The 16,299-nt window shown below is 63.7% G+C and overlaps 1 protein-coding gene across 3 annotated transcripts in view; it reads left to right on the forward strand.

Moving 5' to 3' along the window:
• Positions 1 to 15,908, forward strand: part of KAT8 (lysine acetyltransferase 8) — a 32,605-nt gene extending 16,697 nt beyond the window's left edge. Inside the window, exons 5-11 of one of the 3 annotated variants that reach the window (XM_078883543.1) lie at positions 4,440 to 4,604; positions 8,721 to 8,810; positions 9,883 to 10,023; positions 10,682 to 10,776; positions 12,326 to 12,476; positions 14,268 to 14,422; positions 14,829 to 15,908. In XM_078883543.1, the coding sequence (XP_078739669.1) occupies positions 4,440 to 4,604; positions 8,721 to 8,810; positions 9,883 to 10,023; positions 10,682 to 10,776; positions 12,326 to 12,476; positions 14,268 to 14,422; positions 14,829 to 15,468 (1,437 nt within the window). In that variant the 3' untranslated portion in view covers positions 15,469 to 15,908. Of the gene's footprint in view, positions 1 to 4,439; positions 4,605 to 8,720; positions 8,811 to 9,882; positions 10,026 to 10,681; positions 10,777 to 12,325; positions 12,477 to 14,267; positions 14,423 to 14,828 lie in introns of all 3 variants that reach the window. The other 2 variants (XM_078883544.1, XM_078883545.1) reach the window with 2 other exon arrangements.
• Positions 15,909 to 16,299: the final 391 nt, after the last annotated feature.

Consider the following 16,299-nt stretch of genomic DNA (forward strand, 5'->3'; position numbering starts at 1 on the left):
GGGGTTCACGACGGCCACGTGGGTGGGTGGGGTTCACGATGTCCGTGTCACTGGGTGGGGTACACGACGGCCACGTGGGTGGGTGGGGTTCACGATGGCCGTGTCACTGGGTGGGGTACACGACGGCCACGTGGGTGGGTGGGGTTCACGATGTCCGTGTCACTGGGTGGGGTTCACGATGGCCGTGTCACTGGGTGGGGTACACGACGGCCACGTGGGTGGGTGGGGTTCACGATGGCCGTGTCACTGGGTGGGGTACACGACGGCCACGTGGGTGGGTGGGGTTCACGATGGCCGTGTCACTGGGTGGGGTACACGACGGCCACGTGGGTGGGTGGGGTTCACGATGGCCGTGTGGGTGGGGTTCACGATGTCCGTGTCACTGGGTGGGGTTCACGACGGCCACGTGGGTGGGGTTCACGATGTCTGTGTCACTGGGTGGGGTTCACGACGGCCACGTGGGTGGGTGGGTTTCACGATGGCCGTGTCACTGGGTGGGGTTCACGATGGCCGTGTCACTGGGTGGGGTTCACGACGGCCACGTGGGTGGGGTTCACGATGTCCGTGTCACTGCGTGGGGTTCACGATGGCCGTGTGGGTGGGGTTCACGATGTCCGTGTCACTGGGTGGGGTTCACGACGGCCACGTGGGTGGGTGGGGTTCACGATGGCCGTGTGGGTGGGGTTCACGATGTCTGTGTCACTGGGTGGGGTTCACGACGGCCACGTGGGTGGGTGGGGTTCACGATGGCCGTGTGGGTGGGGTTCACGATGGCCGTGTCACTGGGTGGGGTTCACGACGGCCACGTGGGTGGGGTTCACGATGTCCGTGTCACTGGGTGGGGTTCACGATGGCCGTGTCACTGGGTGGGGTTCACGATGTCCGTGTCACTGGGTGGGGTTCACGATGTCCGTGTGGGTGGGTGGGGTTCACGACGGCCGTGTCACTGGGTGGGGTTCACGATGGCCGTGTCACTGGGTGGGGTTCACGATGGCCGTGTCACTGGGTGGGGTTCACGACGGCCACGTGGGTGGGGTTCACGATGTCCGTGTCACTGGGTGGGGTTCACGATGTCCGTGTCACTGGGTGGGGTTCACGATGGCCGTGTCACTGGGTGGGGTTCACGATGTCCGTGTCACTGGGTGGGGTTCACGGTGGCCGTGTCACTGGGTGGGGTTCACGATGGCCGTGTCACTGGGTGGGGTTCACGATGGCCGTGTCACTGCGTGGGGTTCACGGTGGCCGTGTCACTGGGTGGGGTTCACGATGGCCGTGTCACTGCGTGGGGTTCACGATGGCCGTGTCACTGGGTGGGGTTCACGGTGGCCGTGTCACTGGGTGGGGTTCACGATGGCCGTGTCACTGGGTGGGGTTCACGATGGCCGTGTCACTGGGTGGGGTTCACGGTGGCCGTGTCACTGGGTGGGGTTCACGATGGCCGTGTCACTGCGTGGGGTTCACGATGGCCGTGTCACTGGGTGGGGTTCACGGTGGCCGTGTCACTGGGTGGGGTTCACGATGGCCGTGTCACTGGGTGGGGTTCACGATGGCCGTGTCACTGGGTGGGGTTCACGATGGCCGTGTCACTGGGTGGGGTTCACGATGTCCGTGTCACTGGGTGGGGTTCACGATGGCCGTGTCACTGGGTGGGGTTCACGATGGCCGTGTCACTGGGTGGGGTTCACGATGGCCGTGTCACTGGGTGGGGTTCACGATGGCCGTGTCACTGCGTGGGGTTCACGATGGCCGTGTCACTGGGTGGGGTTCATGATGGCCGTGTCACTGCGTGGGGTTCATGATGGCCGTGTCACTGCGTGGGGTTCATGATGGCCGTGTCACTGGGTGGGGTTCATGATGGCCGTGTCACTGCGTGGGGTTCATGATGGCCGTGTCACTGCGTGGGGTTCACGATGGCCGTGTCACTGGGTGGGGTTCATGATGGCCGTGTCACTGGGTGGGGTTCACGATGGCCGTGTCACTGGGTGGGGTTCACGATGGCCGTGTCACTGGGTGGGGTTCATGATGGCCGTGTCACTGGGTGGGGTTCATGATGGCCGTGTCACTGCGTGGGGTTCACGATGGCCGTGTGGGTGGGTGGGGTACACGATGGCCGTGTGGGTGGGTGGGGTTCACGATGGCCGTGTGGGTGGGTGGGGTTCACGATGGCCGTGTGGGTGGGGTTCACGATGTCCGTGTGGGTGGGTGGGGTTCACGATGGCCGTGTCACTGGGTGGGGTTCACGATGGCCATGTGGGTGGGTGGGGTTCACGGTGGCCGTGTCACTGGGTGGGGTTCACGATGGCCGTGTGGGTGGGTGGGGTTCACGATGGCCGTGTGGGTGGGGTTCACGATGGCCGTGTCACTGGGTGGGGTTCACGATGGCCATGTGGGTGGGTGGGGTTCACGGTGGCCGTGTCACTGGGTGGGGTTCATGATGGCCGTGTGGGTGGGTGGGGTTCACGACGGCCGTGTCACTGGGTGGGGTACACGACGGCCGTGTCACTGGGTGGGGTTCACGACGGCCGTGTCACTGGGTGGGGTACACGACGGCCGTGTGGGTGGGTGGGGTTCACGACGGCCGTGTCACTGGGTGGGGTTCACGGTGGCCGTGTGGGTGGGTGGGGTTCACGACGGCCGTGTCACTGCGTGGGGTTCACGATGGCCGTGTCACTGCGTGGGGTTCATGATGGCCGTGTCACTGGGTGGGGTTCATGATGGCCGTGTCACTGGGTGGGGTTCACGACGGCCGTGTCACTGCGTGGGGTTCATGATGGCCGTGTCACTGGGTGGGGTTCATGATGGCCGTGTCACTGCGTGGGGTTCACGACGGCCGTGTCACTGCGTGGGGTTCATGATGGCCGTGTCACTGGGTGGGGTTCATGATGGCCGTGTCACTGGGTGGGGTTCATGATGGCCGTGTCACTGCGTGGGGTACACGACGGCCGTGTCACTGGGTGGGGTTCACGACGGCCGTGTCACTGGGTGGGGTTCACGATGGCCGTGTCACTGGGTGGGGTTCACGATGGCCGTGTCACTGGGTGGGGTTCACGGTGGCCGTGTCACTGGGTGGGGTTCACGGTGGCCGTGTCACTGGGTGGGGTTCATGACGGCCGTGTCACTGGGTGGGGTTCATGACGGCCGTGTCACTGGGTGGGGTTCACGATGGCCGTGTCACTGGGTGGGGTTCACGATGGCCGTGTCACTGCGTGGGGTTCACGATGGCCGTGTCACTGGGTGGGGTTCACGACGGCCGTGTCACTAGGTGGGGTTCACGGTGGCCGTGTCACTGGGTGGGGTTCACGATGGCCGTGTCACTGGGTGGGGTTCACGACGGCCGTGTGGGTGGGTGGGGTTCACGATGGCCGTGTGGGTGGGTGGGGTTCACGACGGCCGTGTGGGTGGGTGGGGTACACGATGGCCATGTGGGTGGGTGGGGTTCACTGTGGCCGTGTGGGTGGGTGGGGTTCACGATGGCCATGTGGGTGGGTGGGGTTCACGACGGCCGTGTGGGTGGGTGGGGTTCACGATGGCCATGTGGGTGGGTGGGGTTCACTGTGGCCGTGTGGGTGGGTGGGGTTCACGATGTCTGTGTGGGTGGGTGGGGTTCACGACGGCCGTGTGGGTGGGTGGGGTTCACGATGTCCGTGTGGGTGGGTGGGGTTCACGACGGCCGTGTGGGTGGGTGGGGTTCACGATGTCCGTGTGGGTGGGTGGGGTTCACGATGTCCGTGTGGGTGGGTGGGGTTCACGACGGCCGTGTGGGTGGGTGGGGTTCACGATGGCCGTGTGGGTGGGTGGGGTTCACGATGTCCGTGTGGGTGGGTGGGGTTCACGACGGCCGTGTGGGTGGGTGGGGTTCACGATGGCCGTGTGGGTGGGTGGGGTTCACGATGGCCGTGTCACTGGGTGGGGTTCACGATGGCCGTGTGGGTGGGTGGGGTTCACGATGGCCGTGTCACTGGGTGGGGTTCACGATGGCCGTGTGGGTGGGTGGGGTTCACGATGTCCGTGTGGGTGGGTGGGGTTCACGATGTCCGTGTGGGTGGGTGGGGTTCACGACGGCCGTGTGGGTGGGTGGGGTTCACGACATCCGTGTCACTGGGTGGGGTTCACGGTGGCCGTGTCACTGGGTGGGGTTCACGATGGCCGTGTGGGTGGGTGGGGTTCACGATGGCCGTGTGGGTGGGTGGGGTTCACGATGGCCGTGTGGGTGGGTGGGGTTCACGACATCCGTGTCACTGGGTGGGGTTCACGGTGGCCGTGTCACTGGGTGGGGTTCACGATGGCCGTGTGGGTGGGTGGGGTTCACGATGGCCGTGTCACTGGGTGGGGTTCACGATGGCCGTGTGGGTGGGTGGGGTTCACGATGTCCGTGCGTGTCACTATCCGTGTCGCTCCCCACCCACCCCTCACCCCCCCCACCCCCTATCCGCGCGTAGATCACCAAGGTGAAGTACGTGGACAAGATCCAGGTGGGGCGCTACGAGATCGACGCCTGGTACTTCTCGCCATTCCCCGACGAGTACGGCAAGCAGCCGCGCCTGTGGGTGTGCGAGTTCTGCCTCAAGTACATGAAGCTGGAGACCAGCTACCGCATGCACCTGGTGAGCGGTGGGTGGTGAGGAGGGTGAGGTGGTCACCTGGTGAGGAGGGTGAGGTGGTCACCTGGTGAGGAGGGGGCTGGGGGGTTTTGTCTGGTGAGGAGTAGAAGGGAGGAAGAGATGGTGGGCTCAGCTATCATTCACCGAACTACTCACCGCACCGCTCACCCCACCACTCACCCACCACTCCCCCCCCCCCCAACTAACCACTCACCCACCACTCACCCCACGACTCAGCCACTACTCACCCACCACTCAGCCACCACTCACCCCACCACTCACCCCACTACTCACCCCACTACTCACCCCACTACTCAGCCACCACTCACCCCACCACTCACCCCGCTACTCACCCCACCACTCACCCCGCTACTCACCCCACTACTCACCCCGCTACTCACCCCACTACTCACCCCACCTCTCACCCCACCACTCACCCCGCTACTCACCCCACCACTCACCCCACTACTCACCCCACTACTCACCCCACCACTCACCCCGCTACTCACCCCACCACTCACCCCACCACTCAACCCGCTACTCACCCCACCACTCACCCCACTACTCACCCCACTACTCACCCCACCTCTCACCCCACCACTCACCCCACTACTCACCCCACCACTCACCCCACCACTCACCCCGCTACTCACCCCGCTACTCACCCCACTACTCACCCCACCTCTCACCCCACCTCTCACCCCACCACTCACCCCACTACTCACCCCACCACTCACCCCGCTACTCACCCCGCTACTCACCCCACTACTCACCCCACTACTCACCCCACCTCTCACCCCACCACTCACCCCACTACTCACCCCACCACTCACCCCACCACTCACCCCACCACTCACCCCACTACTCACCCCACTACTCACCCCACTACTCACCCCACCTCTCACCCAATACTCACCCACCACTCACCCCACCACTCACCCCACCACTCACCCCACTACTCAGCCACCACTCACCCCACCACTCACCCCACTACTCAGCCACCACTCACCCCACCACTCACCCACCACTAAGCCCACCACTCACCCCACGACTCAGCCAATACTCACCCACTACTCACCCACCACTCACCCCACCACTCACCCCACTACTCACCCCACTACTCACCCACCTCTCACCCCACTACTCACCCCACCACTCACCCCACTACTCAGCCACCACTCACCCCACCACTCACCCCACTACTCACCCCACCACTCACCGCACTACTCACCCCACTACTCACCCCACCTCTCACCCCACCTCTCACCCCACCACTCACCCCACCACTCACCCCACTACTCACCCCACTACTCACCCCACTACTCAGCCACCACTCACCCCACCACTCACCCCGCTACTCACCCCACCACTCACCCCACCACTCACCCCGCTACTCACCCCACTACTCACCCCACTACTCACCCCACCTCTCACCCCACCACTCACCCCGCTACTCACCCCACCACTCACCCCACTACTCACCCCACTACTCACCCCACCACTCACCCCGCTACTCACCCCACCACTCACCCCACCACTCAACCCGCTACTCACCCCACCACTCACCCCACTACTCACCCCACTACTCACCCCACCTCTCACCCCACCACTCACCCCACTACTCACCCCACCACTCACCCCGCCACTCACCCCGCTACTCACCCCGCTACTCACCCCACTACTCACCCCACCTCTCACCCCACCTCTCACCCCACCACTCACCCCACTACTCACCCCACCACTCACCCCGCCACTCACCCCGCTACTCACCCCACTACTCACCCCACTACTCACCCCACCTCTCACCCCACCACTCACCCCACTACTCACCCCACCACTCACCCCACCACTCACCCCACTACTCACCCCACTACTCACCCCACTACTCACCCCACCTCTCACCCAATACTCACCCACCACTCACCCCACCACTCACCCCACCACTCACCCCACTACTCAGCCACCACTCACCCCACCACTCGCCCAATACTCACCCACCACTCACCCCACCACTCACCCACCACTAAGCCCACCACTCACCCCACGACTCAGCCAATACTCACCCACTACTCACCCACCACTCACCCCACCACTCACCCCACTACTCACCCCACTACTCACCCACCTCTCACCCCACTACTCACCCCACCACTCACCCCACTACTCAGCCACCACTCACCCCACCACTCACCCCACTACTCACCCCACCACTCACCCCACTACTCACCCCACTACTCACCCCACCTCTCACCCCACCTCTCACCCCACCACTCACCCCACCACTCACCCCACTACTCACCCCACTACTCACCCCACCTCTCACCCAATACTCACCCACCACTCACCCCACCACTCACCCCACTACTCAGCCACCACTCACCCCCACCACTCACCCCACCACTCACCCAATACTCACCCACCACTCACCCCACCACTCACCCACCACTAAGCCCACCACTCACCCCACGACTCAGCCAATACTCACCCCACTACTCACCCACCTCTCACCCCACTACTCACCCCACCTCTCACCCAATACTCACCCACCACTCACCCCACCACTCACCCCACCACTCACCCCACTACTCAGCCACCACTCACCCCACCACTCACCCCACCTCTCACCCCACCTCTCACCCCACCACTCACCCCACCACTCACCCCACCACTCACCCCACCACTCACCCCACCACTCAGCCACCACTCACCCCACCACTCACCCCACCACTCACCCCACCACTCACCCCACCACTCATCCCACCACTCACCCCACTACTCACCCCACCACTCACCCCACCACTCATCCCACTACTCAGCCACCACTCACCCCACCACTCGCCCAATACTCACCCACCACTCACCCCACCACTCACCCACCACTAAGCCCACCACTCACCCCACGACTCAGCCAATACTCACCCACTACTCACCCACCACTCACCCCACCACTCACCCCACTACTCACCCCACTACTCACCCACCTCTCACCCCACTACTCACCCCACCACTCACCCCACTACTCAGCCACCACTCACCCCACCACTCACCCCACTACTCACCCCACCACTCACCCCACTACTCACCCCACTACTCAGCCACCACTCACCCCACCACTCACCCCACTACTCAGCCACCACTCACCCCACCACTCACCCCACCACTCACCCCACCTCTCACCCCACCTCTCACCCCACCACTCACCCCACCACTCACCCCACTACTCACCCCACTACTCACCCCACCTCTCACCCAATACTCACCCACCACTCACCCCACCACTCACCCCACCACTCACCCCACTACTCAGCCACCACTCACCCCACCACTCACCCCACCACTCACCCAATACTCACCCACCACTCACCCCACCACTCACCCACCACTAAGCCCACCACTCACCCCACGACTCAGCCAATACTCACCCACTACTCACCCACCACTCACCCCACCACTCACCCCACCACTCACCCCACTACTCACCCACCTCTCACCCCACTACTCACCCCACCTCTCACCCAATACTCACCCACCACTCACCCCACCACTCACCCCCACCACTCACCCCACTACTCAGCCACCACTCACCCCACCACTCACCCCACCACTCACCCCACCACTCACCCCACCACTCACCCCACCACTCATCCCACCACTCACCCCACCACTCACCCCACCACTCACCCCACCACTCATCCCACTACTCAGCCACCACTCACCCCACCACTCACCCAATACTCACCCACCACTCACCCCACCATTCACCCCACCACTCACCCCACCACTCACCCCACCACTCTCCCCCCCTCTCTCCCCCCTCCCCCCCCGCCTCTCTCCCCCCCCCTCCCCCCCCTCTCACCCCCCCTCCCCCCCCCTCCCCCCCCCTCCCCCCCCCTCTCACCCCCCCTCCCCCCCCCTCCCCCCCCCTCTCCCCCCCTCTCCCCCCCTCTCACCCCCTCTCACCCCCCTCTCCCCCCCTCTCCCCCCCTCCCCCCCTCTCACCCCCCCCTCCCCCCCCCTCCCCCCCCCTCTCACCCCCTCTCACCCCCTCTCCCCCCCCTCTCACCCCCTCTCACCCCCTCTCACCCCCTCTCTCCCCCCCTCTCCCCCCCTCCCCCTCAGACTCAGTGCCAGTGGAGGCAGCCTCCCGGGAAGGAAATCTACCGCAAGTTGAACATCTCCGTGTACGAGGTGGACGGCAGGGACCACAAGGTGAGTGGTGGTGGTGATGGTGGTGGTGGTGGTGATGATGGTGGTGGTGGTGGTGATGATGGTGGTGGTGGTGGTGATGGTGGTGGTTGTGGTGATGGTGATGGTGGTGATGGTGGTGATGATGGTGGTGGTGGTGGTGATGGTGGTGGTGGTGGTGGTGGTGGTGATGGTGGTGATGGTGGTGGTTGTGGTGATGGTAATGGTGGTAGTGATGGTGGTATTGATGATGGTGGTGGTGGGGGTGGTGGAGGTGGTGGGGGTGGTGGTGGTGATGGTAATGGTGGTAGTGATGGTGGTATTGATGATGGGGGTGGTGGAGGTGGTGGGGGTGGTGGAGGTGGTGGGGGTGGTGGTGGTGGGGGTGGTGGTGGTGATGTTGATGATGATAGTGGTAGTGATGTTGATGATGGTGATGCTGGTGATGGTTGTGATGATGATGGTGGTAGTGATGATGGTGGTGGAGGTGGTGGGGGTGGTGGGGGTGGTGGTGGGGGTGGTGGTGGTGGTGGGGGTGGTGGTGGTGGTGGTGATGATGTTGATGATAGTGGTAGTGATGTTGATGATGGTGATGCTGGTGATGGTTATGATGATGATGGTGGTAGTGATGATGGTGGTGATGATGGTGGTGGTTGTGATGATGATGATAGTGATGGTGGTAGTGATGTTGATGATGATGGTGGTGATGATGCTGGTGATGGTTGTGGTGATGATGTGGTGATGATGATGATGGTGGCGATGGTTGTGATGATGATGGTGGTAGTGATGATGGTGGTGGAGGTGGTGGTGGGGGTGGTGGGGGTGGTGGTGGGGTGGTGGTGGTGGTGGGGGTGGTGGTGGTGGTGGTGATGGTGGTGATGTTGATGATAGTGGTAGTGATGTTGATGATGGTGATGCTGGTGATGGTTATGATGATGATGGTGGTAGTGATGATGGTGGTGATGATGGTGGTGGTTGTGATGATGATGATAGTGATGGTGGTAGTGATGTTGATGATGATGGTGGTGATGATGCTGGTGATGGTTGTGGTGATGATGTGGTGATGATGATGATGGTGGCGATGGTTGCCCCGCAGATCTACTGCCAGAACCTGTGTCTGCTGGCGAAGCTCTTCCTGGACCACAAGACGCTCTACTTTGACGTGGAGCCGTTCATCTTCTACGTGCTCACCGAGGTCGACCGCCTCGGGGCTCACCTCGTCGGATACTTCTCTAAGGTGCGTGGTGGTGGTGGTGGTGGTGGAGGTGGTGATGATGGAGGTGGTGATGATGGTGGTGGTGATGATGGTGGTGGTGGTGGTGAAGGTGGTGGTGGTGGTGGTGATGAAAGAGGAGGTGGTGGGTGGAGGTGTTGGTGGAGGTGGTGGTGGTGGTGGTGGTGGTGGAGGAGATGGTGGTGGTGGTGAAGATGAAAGAGGAGATGGTGGTGGAGGTGTTGGTGGAGGTGGTGGGTGGAGGTGTTGGTGGTGGTGGAGGAGGTGGTGGTGGAGGTGGTGGTGGAGGTGGTGGTGGAGGTGGTGGAGGTGGTGGAGGAGGTGGAGGTGGTGGTGGTGGTGGAGGAGATGGTGGTGGAGGTGTTGGTGGAGGTGGTGGTGGAGGTGTTGGTGGAGGTGGTGGTGGAGGTGGTGGAGGTGGTCGAGGAGATGGTGGTGGAGGTGTTGGTGGAGGTGGTGGGTGGTGTTGGTGGAGGTGGAGGTGGTGGTGGAGGTGGTGGTGGTGTTGGTGTTGATGGAGGTGGTGGAGGTGGTGGAGGTGGTGGAGGAGGTGGAGATGGTGGTGGAGGTGGTGGTGGAGGTGGTGGTGGTGGAGGTGGTGGTGGAGGTGGTGGTGGAGGTGGTGGTGTTGGTGATGCTGATGCTGCTGCTGCTGCTGCAGGAGAAGGAGTCTCCCGGACGGCAACAATGTGGCCTGCATCCTCACGCTGCCTCCTCACCAGCGGCGCGGCTACGGCAAGTTCCTCATCGCCTTCAGTGAGTCGCACACAACAACAACAACAACAACCGCCATTCGCCACTAAGTGGCGGTGACGTCACCACGACGCTTGTGCCAGGCCATGTGCACCTTGAGGCTACCACGTGAAGTGTCGAACGCCCGCTGGCAGGAGGAGGTCACGGGGCAGACCCAGCAGGTGCCACGGGTCGACTGACTGAGATGACCGAGATGACTGCTGATGCACCACCTGTGCCCCCTAATGTGCCAACTTGCTGTGCTTTAGCCACCCCGGCGCTCCGCTCGTTGTGAGCATCGCTCCTCCGCCCTCCGTTGTTGTTGGAGGGCGACTGCCTCCAACTGCCCAGTAGCGTCCTTCACGAGCCCTCCTCCACTGACACCGCTGGTACCAGTCATCGGCAAGTCCACTCAGCTCCACGTCCTCCTGTACCACATCACTCCATCTCTTCTCTAGCCCGTGCCGGTGCGCGTTTAGCCCCCTCGATCCGGCCGAACAAAAGCTGCTTAGGCATGCGGTGGCTGGGCATGCGGGCTACATGACCCAGCCAACGCAGCCTTGCCTGCCGGAGGAGCTCACTGATGGACTTTGTCCAGATCTTTCAAGGACTTGTGAGCTCCTCACACAATCCGGCCTGCAGGTTAAACCCAGGATGGATCGTAGGCAGGCCAGCCTAAATGTTTCCCAACCGGCGAAGGATGCTCCACTAGGGGGGTCCACGTTTCGCAAGCGTAGAGAAGGGAGGGAATGACCGTGGCCGAGAAGACCTGAAGCTTCGTGCGGAGCGACAGACCAGGTAGCTTCCACACAAGCGTTACGCAACCGATGAAAAGATATTGCCGCTCGACTGATTCGGAGTGAGACCTCTGCTGATAAACTGGAGCCGGTCATAAGCACACTGCCCAGGTATGGGAAACTCTCCACTCTCTCCACACACACAGACACACACAGACCCGACACACGCAGACACACACACACACACAGACACACACAGGCAAAGCTCCCCCGGGTAGCCTCTAGCAGGGCTGCAGGGGCAAGTGCTGTGGTTAGTAGCAGCAGCCGCTCCACATCTCCCCACATCTCCCCCCCCCCTCCCCCCCTCTCCCCCCCACAACTCTCCCCCTCTCCCCCCTCCCCCGCCCCTCTCCCTCCCCCCTCCTCTCCCCCCCTCCTCTCCCCCCCCTCCTCTCCCCCCCTTCCCCCCCCCTTCCCCCCCCTCCCCCCTCTCCCCTCCCCCCCCTCTCCCCTCCCCCCCCCTCCCCCCTCCCCCCCCTCTCCCCTCCCCCCTCTCCTCTCCCCCCTCTCCTCTCCCCCCTCTCCCCCCCCCTCCCCCCTCTCTCTTTCCTCCCCCCTCTCCCCCTCTCCCCCCCCCTCTCGCTCTCCCCCCTCCCCTCCCTCTCCCTCCTCCCCCCCCTTCTCCCCCACATCTCCCCCCTCTCCCCCCTCCCCCCCCCTTCTCTCCCACATCTCCCCCCCTCTCCCCTCTCCACCCCCCCTCTCCCCCACATCTCCCCCCCTCTCCCCCACATCTCCCCCACATTTCCCCCCCCCTCCCCCCCCCCCGTGTGCAGGCTACGAGCTGTCCAAGCTGGAGCAGACGGTGGGCTCCCCAGAGAAGCCGCTGAGCGACCTGGGCAAGTTGAGCTACCGCAGCTACTGGTCCTGGGTGCTGCTGGAGATCCTACGAGACTTCCGCGGCACCCTCTCCATACGCGACCTCAGGTGACCCCCCCCCCTCACTTCCTGTGTAGCCCCCCCCTCACTTCCTGTGCCCCGCCCCCTTCTCTCTCACCTCCTGTGCCCCGCCCCCTTCTCTCCCCCTCACCTCCTGTGCCCCGCCCCCTTCTCTACCTGTGCCCCGCCCCCTTCTCTCTCACTTCCTGTGCCCCGCCCCCCTCAACCTCACTTCCTGTGCCCCGCCCCCTTCTCTCTCACTTCCTGTGCCCCTCAACCTCACTTCCTGTGCCCCGCCCCCTTCTCTCTCACTTCCTGTGCCCCTCAACCTCACTTCCTGTGCCCCGCCCCCTTCTCTACCTGTGCCCCGCCCCCTTCTCTCTCACCTCCTGTGCCCCGCCCCCTTCTCTCCCCCTCACCTCCTGTGCCCCGCCCCCTTCTCTACCTGTGCCCCGCCCCCTTCTCTCTCACTTCCTGTGCCCCTCAACCTCACTTCCTGTGCCCCGCCCCCTTCTCTACCTGTGCCCCGCCCCCTTCTCTCTCACTTCCTGTGCCCCTCAACCTCACTTCCTGTGCCCCGCCCCCTTCTCTCTCACTTCCTGTGCCCCTCAACCTCACTTCCTGTGCCCCGCCCCCTTCTCTACCTGTGCCCCGCCCCCCTCAACCTCACTTCCTGTGCCCCGCCCCCTTCTCTACCTGTGCCCCGCCCCCTTCTCTCTCACCTCCTGTGCCCCGCCCCCTTCTCTCTCACTTCCTGTGCCCCGCCCCCCTCAACCTCACTTCCTGTGCCCCGCCCCCTTCTCTACCTGTGCCCCGCCCCCTTCTCTCTCACTTCCTGTGCCCCGCCCCCTCACCTCCTGTGCCCCGCCCCCCTCAACCTCACTTCCTGTGCCCCGCCCCCTTCTCTACCTGTGCCCCGCCCCCTCCTCTACCTCACTTCCTGTGCCCCGCCCCCCTCAACCTCACTTCCTGTGCCCCGCCCCCTTCTCTCTCACTTCCTGTGCCCCGCCCCCCTCAACCTCACTTCCTGTGCCCCGCCCCCTCCTCACTTCCTGTGCCCCGCCCCCTTCTCTACCTGTGCCCCGCCCCCTTCTCTCTCACCTCCTGTGCCCCGCCCCCTTCTCTCTCACTTCCTGTGCCCCGCCCCCCTCAACCTCACTTCCTGTGCCCCGCCCCCTTCTCTACCTGTGCCCCGCCCCCTTCTCTCTCACTTCCTGTGCCCCGCCCCCTCCTCTACCTAACTTCCTGTGCCCCGCCCCCCTCAACCTCACTTCCTGTGCCCCTCAACCTCACTTCCTGTGCCCCGCCCCCTTCTCTACCTGTGCCCCGCCCCCTCCTCACTTCCTGTGCCCCGCCCCCTTCTCTACCTGTGCCCCGCCCCCTTCTCTCTCACTTCCTGTGCCCCGCCCCCTCCTCACTTCCTGTGCCCCGCCCCCTCCTCTACCTCACTTCCTGTGCCCCGCCCCCTTCTCTCTCACTTCCTGTGCCCCGCCCCCCTCAACCTCACTTCCTGTGCCCCGCCCCCTCCTCTACCTCACTTCCTGTGCCCCGCCCCCCCTCAACCTCACTTCCTGTGCCCCGCCCCCCCTCAACCTCACTTCCTGTGCCCCGCCCCCCTCACTTCCTGTGCCCCGCCCCCTTCTCTCTCACTTCCTGTGCCCCGCCCCCTCCTCTACCTCACTTCCTGTGCCCCGCCCCCCTCAACCTCACTTCCTGTGCCCCGCCCCCTTCTCTACCTGTGCCCCGCCCCCTCCTCACTTCCTGTGCCCCGCCCCCTTCTCTACCTCACTTCCTGTGCCCCGCCCCCCTCTACCTCACTTCCTGTGCTGCCCACCTTAGCCAGATGACGAGCATCTCGCAGGGAGACATCGTGTCGTCGCTGCAGGCCATGAGCATGGTGAAGTACTGGAAGGGGCAGCACGTCATCTGCGTCACGCCCAAGCTGGTGGAAGAGCACCTCAAGAGCGCACAGTACAAGCGCCCGCCCGTCACAGGTCAGCGGGGGGTCAGCGGGTGGTGGTGGGCGTGGTGGTGGTGGGCGTGGTGGTGGTAGTGGTGGTGGTGGTGATGGTAGTGGTGGTGGGCGTGGTGGTGGTGGTGGTGGGCGTGGTGGTGGTAGGCGTGGTGGTGGTGGGCGTGGTGGTGGTGGGCGTGGTGGTGGTGGGCGTGGTGGTGGTGGTGGTAGGCGTGGTGGTGGTGGTGGTGAGCGTGGTGGTGGTGGTAGGCGTGGTGGTGGTGGTAGGCGTGGTGGTGGTGGCGGGCGTGGTGGTGGTGGTGGTGGGCGTGGTGGTGCCTGTGTGTGCGCCACGGTTCCGGCCTTCGTAGACTCTGCGGCTAACTCGCAGCACTTGCCCCTGCGTTCTTTGAGAGAAGCTACGCGGGTGACCTTTGTCTTTGCAGTGGACTCCATGTGTCTGCGATGGGCGCCCCCCAGGCACAAGCAGCTCAAGATGGCCAAGAGGTGAGGCCGGAGGCGGTGGACGCCGCTGACGGCCTCACCGCCACCACCACTACCGCCACCACCACCGTCACCACCACCGCCACCACCACCGACGCCACCACCGCCACCACCACTACCGTCACCACCACCGTCACCACTACCGCCACCACCGTCACCACCACCGTCACCACCACCGTCACCACCACCGACGCCACCACCACCGTCACCACCACCGCCGTCGCCACCACCGTCACCACCACCGCCGTCGCCACCACCGTCACCACCACCACCGTCACCACCACCGCCGTCGCCACCGTCACCACCGACGTCACCACCGACGTCACCACCGTCACCACCACCGCCGTCGCCACCACCGTCACCACCACCGTCACCACCACCGTCACCACCGTCACCACCACCGCCGTCGCCACCGTCACCACCGACGTCACCACCGACGTCGCCACCACCGCCACCACCGTCACCACCACCGTCACCACCACCACTACCGTTACACGATCACCGCCGTCACCACCACCGTCACCACCGCCACCACCACAGCAGACAGAGACAGTGGGTAGGAGTGGTGGGTGTAGTGGTTAGCGCGTTGTGTGTGTGTTGGGAGTGGTGGGTGTAGTGGTTAGGGCACTGTGTGTGTGTTGGGAGTGGTGGGTGTAGTGGTTAGCACACTGTGTGTGTATGTGTGTAGGGAGTGGTGGGTGTAGTGGTTAGGGCACTGTGTGTTGGGAGTGGTGGGTGTAGTGGTTAGCGCGTTGTGTGTGTGTGTTGGGAGTGGTGGGTGTAGTGGTTAGCGCGTTGTGTGTGTTGGGAGTGGTGGGTGTAGTGGTTAGGGCACTGTGTGTGTGTTGGGAGTGGTGGGTGTAGTGGTTAGGGCACTGTGTGTTGGGAGTGGTGGGTGTAGTGGTTAGCGCGTTGTGTGTGTGTGTTGGGAGTGGTGGGTGTAGTGGTTAGCACACTGTGTGTGTATGTGTGTAGGGAGTGGTGGGTGTAGTGGTTAGGGCGTTGTGTGTGTGTTGGGAGTGGTGGGTGTAGTGGTTAGGGCACTGTGTGTTGGGAGTGGTGGGTGTAGTGGTTAGGGCACTGTGTGTGTGTTGGGAGTGGTGGGTGTAGTGGTTAGGGCACTGTGTGTTGGGAGTGGTGGGTGTAGTGGTTAGCGCGTTGTGTGTGTGTGTTGGGAGTGGTGGGTGTAGTGGTTAGCACACTGTGTGTGTATGTGTGTAGGGAGTGGTGGGTGTAGTGGTTAGGGCGTTGTGTGTGTTGGGAGTGGTGGGTGTAGTGGTTAGCACACTGTGTGTGTATGTGTGTAGGGAGTGGTGGGTGTAGTGGTTAGGGCACTGTGTGTTGGGAGTGGTGGGTGTAGTGGTTAGCGCGTTGTGTGTGTGTGTTGGGAGTGGTGGGTGTAGTGGTTAGGGC

The sequence above is a fragment of the Lampetra fluviatilis genome, chromosome 71 (assembly GCF_964198595.1).
Source record: "Lampetra fluviatilis chromosome 71, kcLamFluv1.1, whole genome shotgun sequence".
Lineage (NCBI taxonomy): Eukaryota > Metazoa > Chordata > Hyperoartia > Petromyzontiformes > Petromyzontidae > Lampetra > Lampetra fluviatilis.